At 48.5% G+C, this 13314-nt stretch overlaps 1 protein-coding gene across 1 annotated transcript in view; it reads right to left on the minus strand.

Annotated features, from left to right (window-relative positions):
- Positions 1–13314, minus strand: part of LOC139581940 (glutamate receptor 3-like) — a 178474-nt gene that overhangs the window by 109627 nt on the left and 55533 nt on the right. The window contains exons 3-4 of the mRNA XM_071412131.1: positions 2610–2849; positions 2099–2142 (exon numbers count right to left, since the gene is read on the minus strand). Coding sequence (XP_071268232.1) covers positions 2099–2142; positions 2610–2849 — 284 coding nt within the window. The remainder of the gene's footprint in view (positions 1–2098; positions 2143–2609; positions 2850–13314) is intronic.

Consider the following 13314-nt stretch of genomic DNA (forward strand, 5'->3'; position numbering starts at 1 on the left):
CTACTGTCTAGAGGAGGGAATAGACATGATGCTACTGTCTAGAGGGGTGATTTTCTCTTCACTATAATAATACATAAGAGGAATGACAAAATATATTTGACTTAACACCCCACATCACTGCACCAAAAGCTGGCTACATGTTGGTATGTTGTCACAAAACGTACACACATCTAAGAAACAGCACAATAACTCTTAATTAATACAAATAACTATCCCCTAAAGGTATAGAGCGTAGTTTCCACTCTGAAATATATGCTCGACTGCAGCAACAACAGCTGTAGCACACACCTAATTTAAAGTGAGAAACAAGCCAAAACCAACACCATGATTAAACAGAGATTAGGCAACACATTAAGGCTGCGATCTTCTGCACCCAAAGCTTAGTTACAATAACATATTGCTCCCAAAGCTTAGTTACAATAACATACTGCTCCCAAAGCTTAGTTACAATAACATATTGCTCCCAAAGCTTAGTTACAATAACATACTGCTCCCAAAGCTTAGTTACAATAACATATTGCTCCCAAAGCTTAGTTACAATAACATACTGCTCCCAAAGCTTAGTTACAATAACATACTGCTCCCAAAGCTTAGTTACAATAACATACTGCACCCAAAGCTTAGTTTCAATAACATACTGCACCCAAAGCTTAGTTACAATAACATACTGCACCCAAAGCATAGTTACAATAACATACTGCACCCAAAGCTTAGTTTCAATAACATACTGCACCCAAAGCTTAGTTACGGTGACATACTGCACCCAACGCTTAGTTACAGTGACATACTGCACCCAAAGCATAGTTACAATAACATACTGCGCCCAAAGCTTAGTTACGGTGACATACTGCACCCAAAGCTTAGTTACAATAACATACTGCACCCAAAGCTTAGTTACGGTGACATACTGCACCCAAAGCTTAGTTACGGTGACATACTGCACCCAAAGCTTAGTTACGGTGACATACTGCACCCAAAGCTTAGTTACGGTGACATACTGCACCCAAAGCTTAGTTACGGTGACATACTGCACCCAAAGCTTAGTTACGGTGACGTACTGCACCCAAAGCTTAGTTACAATAACATACTGCACCCAAAGCTTAGTTACGGTGACATACTGCACCCAAAGCTTAGTTACGGTGACATACTGCGCCCAAAGCTTAGTTACGGTGACATACTGCACCCAAAGCTTAGTTACGGTGACATACTGCACCCAAAGCTTAGTTACGGTGACATACTGCACCCAAAGCTTAGTTACGGTGACATACTGCACCCAAAGCTTAGTTACGGTGACATACTGCACCAAAAGCTTAGTTACGGTGACATACTGCACCCAAAGCTTAGTTACGGTGACATACTGCACCCAAAGCTTAGTTACGGTGACATACTGCACCCAAAGCTTAGTTACGGTGACATACTGCACCCAATGTCACGACTTCCACCGGAGTTGGTCCTTCTCTTTGTTCGGGCGGTGTTCGGCGGTCGACGTCACCGACCTTCTAGCCATCGCTGATCCTCTTTTCATTTTCCATTGGTTTTGTCTTGTCTCACACCTGGTTCCAATCCCATCAATTACATGTTGTGTATTTAACACTCTGTTCCCCCTCATTGTCCTTGTCGGTGATTGTTTGTTTGTAAGCTATGTGGAAGATATGTTCTGGTGTGCGACGGGTTTTGTACCCACTTGTATTATTCTGTATACTTTGGTTTTCTGAGTTTTTGAGCACTTATTAAACTGCTCCGTTTTATACCAAGTTCGATCTCTTGCGCCTGACTTCCCTGCCACCAGCGCGCACCCTTACAGAATCACCGACCCAGTATGGAGTCAGCAGGAGCAGCTACCCCCTTACACCCAAAGATTACTTACAATGATATACTGCACCCACAGCTAGTTACAATGATATACTGCACCCACAGCTAGTTACAATGATATACTGCACCCACAGCTAGTTACAATGATATACATTTCCTCCAGTTATAAAGTAGATGGAGGTTGTGTATGGCCTGTAGATTACATTACACAGTGCTTATAGATTATCACCCACTTCCTTGTTTCAAGTAGGTCATGTTCCAGCACATTAGATCATGTACAGTATACTTTGTCATTTTGGCCATGAATATTATCAACGTTGACGATGTCAACTGTTTCAAGGGCAGCCCTAAGAGTCAATACTTAAAACCGTCAACCAAACCCTGTCAAAGTCTATGGTGGAACCAGCCTGTCAAACCTTACCTACCGCTGTCTGTATTGTATGTTCAATTACGTAACAATATCTACTATTATCAATGATATTGCAGTCAAAAACTACTTCAAGAGCACCTAGCTCTGTCTGTGTGTTTACCTCACACCCTGAACTATATCAAGGCCTGTGATGGTGCATGGCACCTAGCTCTGTCTGTGTGTTTTACTCACACCCTGAACTATATCAAGGCCTGTGATGGTGCATGGCACCTAGCTCTGTCTCTGTGTTTACCTCACACCCTGAACTATATCAAGGCCTGTGATGGCATGGCACCTAGCTCTGTCTGTGTGTTTACCTCACACCCTGAACTATATCAAGGCCTGTATCCTTGGCCTATATGACGGCCTGTGATGGCATGGCACCTACCTCTGTCGGTGTCGTAGAGGTAGACAAACTTTTGCCACTTGTAGTGTGACAGCAGGCTGAGGACGGCCCCACGCAGTGCAGGTCTCATCTGGATGACAAACTGCACTTCGTTGTCGGTGGGGTAACTGGGCGTGACGAAGGAGGTGTGCAGCGCACCACAGAATGACGTCAGGGTGTTCATGGACTTTTTATCGTAGAAGCCGAAGATGGCATAGACCCCTCGGGAGAACTGAGAGCAGACTGGAGAGAGAGGGAGAGAGGGAGGGAGAGAGGGAGGGAGAGAGGGAGGGAGGGAGGGAGGGAGGGAGAGAGGGAGGCGTTAGGATGCTTAAGAGAGACAACAAGATCAGACACACACCCACACAAATGTCAAGTGTTTGAAAACGCAAACATCTTTGGTAGCTACACTGTAGAAAATCTATAACAGCCAATTTGTGGAATGAGATCTTGCCGTAAGACCATCATTACTCTTCATCAGTCAGCCTATCTGCATTGGATGACATTTATTCAGCTGGGGAAAACACTTGCATTTATTTGTAGATCTGTCATGTTCTCTGGTGAGACCTCAGAATCTGCCAGCAATAAAGACACCGACAATGTCGTAAAATGGCACACTACTTAAAGCGCACTACTTTCGACCAGGTCTCATAGGGCTCTGTCAAAAGTAGTGCACTACAAAGGGAATAGGGAAACACGTTTTAGTCAAGAACAGACCAGGGACTTTTGCGACTATTCTATTGGTTCCATTGCGCCAGGCAAGCTCAATCAAACCCAGATCAAGTATTTGAAATCATTTCAGATAGTATTTGGTGAAGGAACACGCGGCTGATCGTGTGGCTAACCTAACGTAGCATGCGTAGAAACACACCTCAGCTGAGTCCCCACTTCTGTTTATCAGGGGAGACTGAACTCAGGTTGATAGTACTGTATCCCTGAAAACAAGAAACATCTGATTTCATTTTTTTATTTTTATTTAACTAGGCAAGTCAGTTAAGAACAAATTCTTATTTACAATGACGGCCTACACCGGCCAAACCCAGACAACGCTGGGCCAACTGAGCTCGGCCCTATGGGACTCCCAATCACGGCCGGTTGTGATACAGCCTTTCAACGGGTGGTATGGATGATCTACACAACGCTACCACTATGTCATACACTTGAAAGAGATAGGCTTTCCATGTGTTCAAATTGGAAAATCAAGCTTTCTGATTGGCTAATAAAGTGCTCCGAACGTCTCCAAGCCTCTGGAATGATACAGATGGCTGAGCAGTGGAAACATCCAATCACGTCTCCTGTTTTAATGGCATGTTGAACATTGGGGGTGTTAGAATGCAACAGCTGGAATGTACAACGCTGTAGTGGAGCAGGTCCCCATTCTCATCGACGGGGCTGTAGTGGAGCAGGTCCCCATTCTCATCGACGGGGCTGTAGGGGAGCAGGTCCCCATTCTCATCGACGGGGCTGTAGTGGAGCAGGTCCCCATTCTCATTGACGGGGCTGTAGGGGAGCAGGTCCCCATTCTCATCGACGGGGCTGTAGTGGAGCAGGTCCCCATTCTCATCGACGGGGCTGTAGGGGAGCAGGTCCCCATTCTCATCGACGGGGCTGTAGGGGAGCAAGTCCCCATTCTCATCGACGGGGCTGTAGTGGAGCAGGTCCCCATTCTCATCGACGGGGCTGTAGGGGAGCAGGTCCCCATTCTCATCGACGGGGCTGTAGGGGAGCAGGTCCCCATTCTCATCGACGGGGCTGTAGGGGAGCAGGTCCCCATTCTCATCGACGGGGCTGTAGGGGAGCAGGTCCCCATTCTCATCGACGGGGCTGTAGGGGAGCAGGTCCCCATTCTCATCGACGGGGCTGTAGGGGAGCAGGTCCCCATTCTCATCGACGGGGCTGTAGTGGAGCAGGTCCCCATTCTCATCGACGGGGCTGTAGTGGAGCAGGTTGAGAGCTTCAAGTTCCTTAACTTCCACATCACCAACAAACTAACATGGTCCAAACACACCAAGACAGTCATGAAGAGGACACGACAAAACCTATTCCCCCTCAGGAGACTGAAAAGACTTGGCATGGTTCCTCAGATCCTCAAAAGAATTTACAGCTGCAACATTGAGAGCATCCTGACTGGTTGCATCACTGCCTGGTATGGCAACTGCTCTGCCTCCGACCGCAAGGCACTACAGAGTCACAGTGAACGTAGTCACTGTAACTAGCCGGCTACCACCCTGTACTCAACCATGCACCTTAGAGACTGCTGCCCTATGTACAGTACATAGTCATTGAACACTGGTCTCTTTAATAATGTTTACACACTGTTTTACCGACTTCATGTGTTCACTGAGTATACAAAACATTTCATCCTAATATTGACCACACACACAGTCTTGTGCAGCTAAACTTGTGGGGACATAAAATTCAGTCCCATTCAAAATCCTATTTTCCCTAACCCTAACCCATACCCATCCCCTAACCTTAACCCAAAAAGCTGAATTTAACCCTAAACCTAACCCTAACCCCAAAACCTAAACTTAACCCTAACCCTAGCTTCTATTCCCTAACCTTAACCCTAAACCCCCTAGAAATAGCATGTGACCTTGTGGGGACCAACAAAATGTCCCCAGCCGGTCAAATGTGTTGGTTACCTATAACCCTAGTTAACAGTCTGTCCTGTAAATTGTCCTGAAACCCTAGTTAAAACTTCTTGACGCACGGATCCCTTTAGCGGGATCATTTTCACCAACAACCGCTGAATTGCAGAGCGCCAAATACAAAAAAAAATTGCTAAAAAAATTTATATTCATGAAATCACAAGTGCAATATAGCAAAACACAGCTTAGCTTGTTGTTAATCCACCTGTCATGTCAGATTTTGAAAATATGCTTTACAGCGAAAGCAATCCAAGCATTTGTGTGAGTTTATCGATCACTAGACAAAACATTAAGAACACCTAGCAGCCATGTAGATTGGTCACGAAAGCCAGAAAAGCAATAAAATGTATCGCTTACCTTTGAAGATCTTCGGATGTTTGCAGTCTCGAGAATCCCAGTTACACAATAAACGTTCCTTTTGTTCGATAAAGATTTGTATATAAAAAAAACTCAATTTCTTTGGCGCGTTATGTTCAGTATTCCACAGCCTTATGCAGGTGGTCAAGGCTTGACGAATAGTATCCCTAAGGTTCGTAGAAACATGTCAAACGTTTTTAATAATCTATCCTCAGGTTGTTTTTAACATCAATAATCGATAATATTTCAACCGGACTGTAAACTATTCAATCCTGGAGAGAAAGAAAATGTCGAGCAACCAGTGTCGCGCGCAAGAACTAATGGAGGGACATCCGTCTATCCACTGACGCGTTTTGATAAATCTCGCTCATTTTTCAAAATAAAAGCTTGAAACTATGTCTAAAGACTGTTCACACCCCGAGGAAGCCACAGGAAAAGGAATCTGGTTGATATCCCTTTAAATGGACGAAAGGCAGGCAATGGAACAGTGATTTTTCAAAATAAGAGTCACTTCCTGGTTGGATTTCCTCAGGTTTTCGCCTGCAAAATCAGTTATGTTATACTCACAGACAATATTTTGACAGTTTTGGAAACGTTAGAGTGTTTTCTATTCTACTCTGTCAATTAAATGCATATTCTAGCATCTGGACCTGAGAAATATGCAGCTTACAATGGGAACGTTATTTTTCCAAACATAAAAATTCTGCCCCCTAGCTTCAAGAGGTTTAAACAGGCTGTCCTGTAAGCTGGCCTGAAACCCTCGTTAACAGGCTGTCCTGTAAGCAGGCCCGAAACCCTAGTTAACAGGCTGTCCTGTAAGCTGGCCCGAAACCCTAGTTAACAGGCTGTCCTGTAAGCTGGCCTGAAACCCTAGTTAACAGGCTGTCCTGTAAGCTGGCCCGAAACCCTAGTTAACAGGCTGTCCTGTAAGCTGGCCTGAAACCCTAGTTAACAGGCTGTCCTGTAAGCTGGCCCGAAACCCTAGTTAACAGGCTGTCCTGTAAGCTGGCCCGAAACCCTAGTTAACAGGCTATCCTGTAAGCTGGCCCGAAACCCTAGTTAACAGGCTGTCCTGTAAGCTGGCCCGAAACCCTAGTTAACAGGCTGCCCTGTAAGCTGGCCCGAAACCCTAGTTAACAGGCTGTCCTGTAAGCTGGCCCGAAACCCTAGTTAATAGGGTGTCCTGTAAGCTGGCCTGAAACCCTAGTTAACAGGCTGTCCTGTAAGCTGGCCTGAAACCCTAGTTAACAGGCTGTCCTGTAAGCTGGCATGAAACCCTAGTTAACAGGCTGTCCTGTAAGCTGGCCCGAAACCCTAGTTAACAGGCTGTCCTGTAAGCTGGCCCGAAACCCTAGTTAACAGGCTGTTCTGTAAGCTGGCCCGAAACCCTAGTTAACAGGCTGTCCTGTAAGCTGGCCCGAAACCCTAGTTAATAGGGTGTCCTGTAAGGTGGCCTGAAACCCTAGTTAACAGGCTGTCCTGTAAGCTGGCCTGAAACCCTAGTTAACATGCTGTCCTGTAAGCTGGCATGAAACCCTAGTTAACAGGCTGTCCTGTAAGCTGGCCTGAAACCCTAGTTAACAGGCTGTCCTGTAAGCTGGCCTGAAACCCTAGTTAACAGGCTGTCCTGTAAGCTGGCCTGAAACCCCAGTTAACATGCTGTCCTGTAAGCTGGCCTGAAACCCTAGTTAACAGGCTGTCCTGTAAGGTGGCCTGAAACCCTAGTTAACAGGCTGTCCTGTAAGCTGGCCTGAAACCCTAGTTAACATGCTGTCCTGTAAGCTGGCCTAAAACCCTAGTTAACATGCTGTCCTGTAAGCTGGCATGAAACCCTAGTTAACAGGCTGTCCTGTAAGCTGGCCTGAAACCCTAGTTAACAGGCTGTCCTGTAAGCTGGCCTGAAACCCTAGTTAACAGGCTGTCCTGTAAGCTGGCCTGAAACCCCAGTTAACATGCTGTCCTGTAAGCTGGCCTGAAACCCTAGTTAACAGGCTGTCCTGTAAGGTGGCCTGAAACCCTAGTTAACAGGCTGTCCTGTAAGCTGGCCTGAAACCCTAGTTAACATGCTGTCCTGTAAGCTGGCCTAAAACCCTAGTTAACATGCTGTCCTGTAAACTGGCCTGAAACCCTAGTTAACATGCTGTCCTGTAAGCTGGCCTGAAACCCTAGTTAACATGCTGTCCTGTAAGCTGGCCTGAAACCCTAGTTAACAGGCTGTCCTATAAGCTGGCCTGAAAACCTAGTTAACAGGCTGTCCTGTAAGCTGGCCTGAAAACCTAGTTAACAGGCTGTCCTGTAAGCTGGCCTGAAACCCTAGTTAACAGGCTGTCCTGTAAGGTTACTCACTGTTTCCTAAAGAACCCTCTCCATCCATCCAAGTATTTGGGTTTCCATGTTCTCTCATGGTATCATAACCAGAGGTTACGTCCCAAATTGTACACTTTTCCGTATATAGTGCACTACTTTCTGACCAGAGTCTTACGGACCTTTGTCAAAAGTAGTGCACTTTGTATGGAATAGGGTGCCATTTGGAACGCACATAGAGTCTTCTGTTGCCGTGGAAGGAGGGAAGAGGCCTGTGTGTGCTGATGTAAATGTCACTGTTGATTATATCTCTTTACTGGTTCTCTTCCTCCTCTCGCTCTCTGTTTGCCCCCATGTCTCTCTCTCTCTCTCTCCCTCTTGTCCCTCTTCCCTCTTGTCCTAACTGTGTTCCCCGCCTCTGTCTTCTCTTCCCCCAGTCCCTTTCCCTTCCACTCCCCCATTTCTACCCTCCCTTCTCCCTATATTTCTCTCTCCATCCCTCCATCTCTCTGTTCTTCCAGACCTAAATCAGACTTGTCCTCTTTAAAGCCAGCGAAATGCTGACACACACACACACACACACACACACACACACACACACACACACACACACACACGGGTAGATGGCGCATAAGTGCTTGGGGGGATTGAATTGGCTCATGCCATTTAGAGCTGTGAAGCGCTTCAAACCATTTACTCAAATGCCCCTAAACTTCACCAACGCCTCGCCTCCCGTTGCCCAAGATGATGGCCATGACACTTAAAGAGATGAGATGACTTCATGCTGCTAGTCTGGATGAAGTAAGATCATCATAACTTGTTTAGGCCTTCATGCCATGAAATTTACAAGGATAAAAGTAATCAACAAAAAGAGGACAAAAGGAGGACGGTCCGATCTATTCATCTCATCTACAGCAAAAGAGTCTTTTTCCCAGATTTACACATGAACGACCAACATATAATACGTTTGCAAAATGAATATTGTAACGGAATGATCATTGCCTGAGGAGGTTTTCCGCTGAATAACTCATCAGACATGGTTGAAGGAAAAGGTACCATCAGTCTCTCTGTGTGTGTGTGTGTGTGTGCGGGTATGCGTATAGACTGTGGCACATTGCACTACTGACAAAGCACCTTCTAACAAATCCCAGCCTGTGTGTGAGTGGAGTATGTGTTTGACTGGAGTGTGTGTTTAATGTGATGGATGAGCGGTGGGTAGGGGGTCTGGCATGAAGACCCTCTCTCACAGAGCCTAGTTAATCTGGATCGTACGCAGTCAGAGCAGAGGCTGCGGCCCACTGACTCCCCTCTGTAGCTGGGGACAACCCTCTACTGCCCTATTCCTCCTCTGTAGCTGGGGACAACCCTCTACTGTAACGATAACCACTCTGTAGCTGGGGACAACCCTCTACTGTAACGATAACCACTCTGTAGCTGGGGAAAACCCTCTACTGTAACGATAACCCCTCTGTAGCTGGGGACAACCCTCTACTGTAACGATAACCACTCTGTAGCTGGGGACAAGCCTCTACTGCCCTATTCCTCCTCTGTAGCTGGGGACAACCCTCTACTGTAACGATAACCACTCTGTAGCTGGGGACAAGCCTCTACTGCCCTATTCCTCCTCTGTAGCTGGGGACAAGCCTCTACTGCCCTATTCCTCCTCTGTAGCTGGGGACAACCCTCTACTGTAACGATAACCACTCTGTAGCTGGGGACAAGCCTCTACTGTAACGATAACCACTCTGTAGCTGGGGACAAGCCTCTACTGTAACGATAACCACTCTGTAGCTGGGGACAAGCCTCTACTGTAACGATAACCACTCTGTAGCTGGGGACAACCCTCTACTGTAACGATAACCACTCTGTAGCTGGGGACAACCCTCTACTGCCCTATTCCTCCTCTGTAGCTGGGGACAAGCCTCTACTGTAACGATAACCACTCTGTAGCTGGGGACAAGCCTCTACTGTAACGATAACCACTCTGTAGCTGGGGACAACCCTCTACTGTAACGATAACCACTCTGTAGCTGGGGACAACCCTCTACTGCCCTATTCCTCCTCTGTAGCTGGGGACAAGCCTCTACTGTAACGATAACCACTCTGTAGCTGGGGACAACCCTCTACTGCCCTATTCCTCCTCTGTAGCTGGGGACAAGCCTCTACTGCCCTATTCCTCCTCTGTAGCTGGGGACAAGCCTCTACTGCCCTATTCCTCCTCTGTAGCTGGGGACAACCCTCTACTGCCCTATTCCTCCTCTGTAGCTGGGGACAACCCTCTACTGCCCTATTCCTCCTCTGTAGCTGGGGACAACCCTCTACTGCCCTATTCCTCCTCTGTAGCTGGGAACAACCCTCTACTGCCCTATTCCTCCTCTGTAGCTGGGGACAACCCTCTACTGCCCTATTCCTCCTCTGTAGCTGGGGACAACCCTCTACTGCCCTATTCCTCCTCTGTAGCTGGGGACAACCCTCTACTGCCCTATTCCTCCTCTGTAGCTGGGAACAACCCTCTACTGCCCTATTCCTCCTCTGTAGCTGGGGACAACCCTCTACTGCCCTATTCCTCCTCTGTAGCTGGGAACAACCCTCTACTGCCCTATTCCTCCTCTGTAGCTGGGGACAACCCTCTACTGCCCTATTCCTCCTCTGTAGCTGGGAACAACCCTCTACTGCCCTATTCCTCCTCTGTAGCTGGGGACAACCCTCTACTGCCCTATTCCTCCTCTGTAGCTGGGAACAACCCTCTACTGCCCTATTCCTCCTCTGTAGCTGGGGACAACCCTCTACTGCCCTATTCCTCCTCTGTAGCTGGGGACAACCCTCTACTGCCCTATTCCTCCTCTGTAGCTGGGGACAACCATCTACTGCCCTATTCCTCCTCTGTAGCTGGGAACAACCCTCTACTGCCCTATTCCTCCTCTGTAGCTGGGGACAACCCTCTACTGCCCTATTCCTCCTCTGTAGCTGGGGACAACCCTCTACTGCCCTATTCCTCCTCTGTAGCTGGGGACAACCCTCTACTGCCCTATTCCTCATCTGTGGCTGGGGACAACCATCTACTGCCCTATACCTCCTCTGTTGCTGGGGACAACCCTCTACTGCCCTATTCCTCCTCTGTTGCTGGGGACAACCCTCTACTGCCCTATTCCTCCTCTGTAGCTGGGGACAACCCTCTACTGCCCTATTCCTCCTCTGTAGCTGGGAACAACCCTCTACTGCCCTATTCCTCCTCTGTAGCTGGGGACAACCCTCTACTGCCCTATTCCTCCTCTGTTGCTGGGGACAACCCTCTTCTGCCCTATTCCTCATCTGTGGCTGGGGACAACCATCTACTGCCCTATACCTCCTCTGTTGCTGGGGACAACCCTCTTCTGCCCTATTCCTCATCTGTAGCTGGGGACAACCCTCTACTGCCCTATTCCTCCTCTGTTGCTGGGGACAACCCTCTTCTGCCCTATTCCTCATCTGTGGCTGGGGACAACCATCTACTGCCCTATACCTCCTCTGTAGCTGGGGACAACCCTCTACTGCCTCTATAACCCCTCGGTTGCTGGGGACAATCCTCTACTGCCCCTGTACCTCCTCTGTAGCTGGGGACAACCCTCTACTGCCCCTAGTCCTTCTCTGTAGCTGGGGACAACCCTCTACTGCCCTATACTTCTTCTGTAGCTGGGGACAACGCTCTACTGCCTCTATAAACCCTATGTAGGTGGGGACAACCCGCTACTGCCCTCTATCTCCTCTGTAGCTTGGGACAACCCTCTACTGCCTCTATAACCCCTCGGTTGCTGGGGACAATCCTCTACTGCCCCTGTACCTCCTCTGTAGCTTGGGACAACCCTCTACTGCCACTTTACCTCCTCTGTAGCTGGGGAAAATCCTCTACTTCACTATTTCTCCTCTGTAGCTGGGGTCAACACTCTACTGCCCTATTCCTCCTATGTAGCTGGGGACAATCCTCTACTGCCCCTATACCTCCTCTGTAGCTGGGGACAACCATCTACTGCCCTGTACCACCTCTGTAGCTGGTGACAATCATGTACTGCCCTATTCCTCCTCTGTAGCAGGGAAAAATAATATACTGCCCTATTCCTCCTCTGTAGCTGGGGACAACCCTCTACTGCCCCATTCCTCCTCTGTATCTGGGGACCACCCTCTACTGCCCTATTCCTCCTCTGTTGCTGGGGACAACCCCCTACTGCCCTATTCCTCCTCTGTAGTTGGGGACAATCCTCTACTGCTCTATTCCTCCTCTGTAGCTGGGGACAACCCTCTACTGCCCTATTCCTCCTCTGTAGCTGGGGACAACCCTCTACTGCCCTATTTCTCCTCTGTAGCTGGGGACAACCCTCTACTGCCCTATTCCTCCTCTGTAGCTGGGGACAACCCTCTACTGCCCTATTTCTCCTCTGTAGCTGGGGACAACCCTCTACTGCCCTATTCCTCCTCTGTTGCTGGGGACAACCCTCTTCTGCCCTATTCGTCATCTGTAGCTGGGGACAATCCTCTACTGCCCTATTCCTCCTCTGTAGTTGGGGACAATCCTCTACTGCCCTATACCTCCTCTGTAGCTGGGGACAACTCTCTACTGCCCTATACCTCCTCTGTAGCTGGTGACAATCCTCTACTGCCCTATTCCTCCTCTGTAGCTGGTGACAATCCTCTACAGCTTCTAAACCTCCTCTCAGGAGGATATGGTACTCTTTGGCTGTGTCCTAAATGGCACCCTATTCCATTTCTAGTGCACCATGTGTCTATCTTGTGATGTACACTGCATCCCTCTCATCTGACTCTCCTATTGGCCGTATGTCATCCTTTCTACTCCTCTCTCTGTTCTCCTCTAATTCTCTGTCCTCTTATTTCACCTCCTCTCTCCTTTCTGCATCATCCTCCTCTTCTCTTCTCTCTCGCCTCCTCTCAAGGGGGCTGGCTGAGCTCTATATGCCTCCTGCCCTACATTCATCTTCCGTACCCCTGGCTCTTCCTTCCGCTCTCTCCCACCCCTCCTCCCCTACCTTCTTCTTCCGTACTCCTGGCTCTTCCTTCCTCTCTCTCCCAGACCTCCTCCCCTACCTTCTTCTTCCATACTCCTGGCTCTTCCTTCCTCTCTCTCCCACCCCTCCTCCCCTACCTTCTTCTTCCGTACTCCTGGCTCTTCCTTCCTCTCTCTCCCACCCCTCCTCCCCTACCTTCTTCTTCCGTACTCCTGGCTCTTCCTTCCTCTCTCTCCCACCCCTCCTCCCCTACCACCTTCTTCCGTACTCCTGGCTCTTCCTTCCTCTCTCTCCCACCCTTCCTCCCCTACCTTCTTCTTCCGTACTCCTGGCTCTTCCTTCCTCTCTTTCCCATCCCTCCTCCCCTACCACCTTCTTCCGTACTCCTGGCTCTTCCCT

Source organism: Salvelinus alpinus, chromosome 7 (genome assembly GCF_045679555.1).
Source record: "Salvelinus alpinus chromosome 7, SLU_Salpinus.1, whole genome shotgun sequence".
Taxonomy (NCBI): Eukaryota; Metazoa; Chordata; class Actinopteri; order Salmoniformes; family Salmonidae; genus Salvelinus; species Salvelinus alpinus.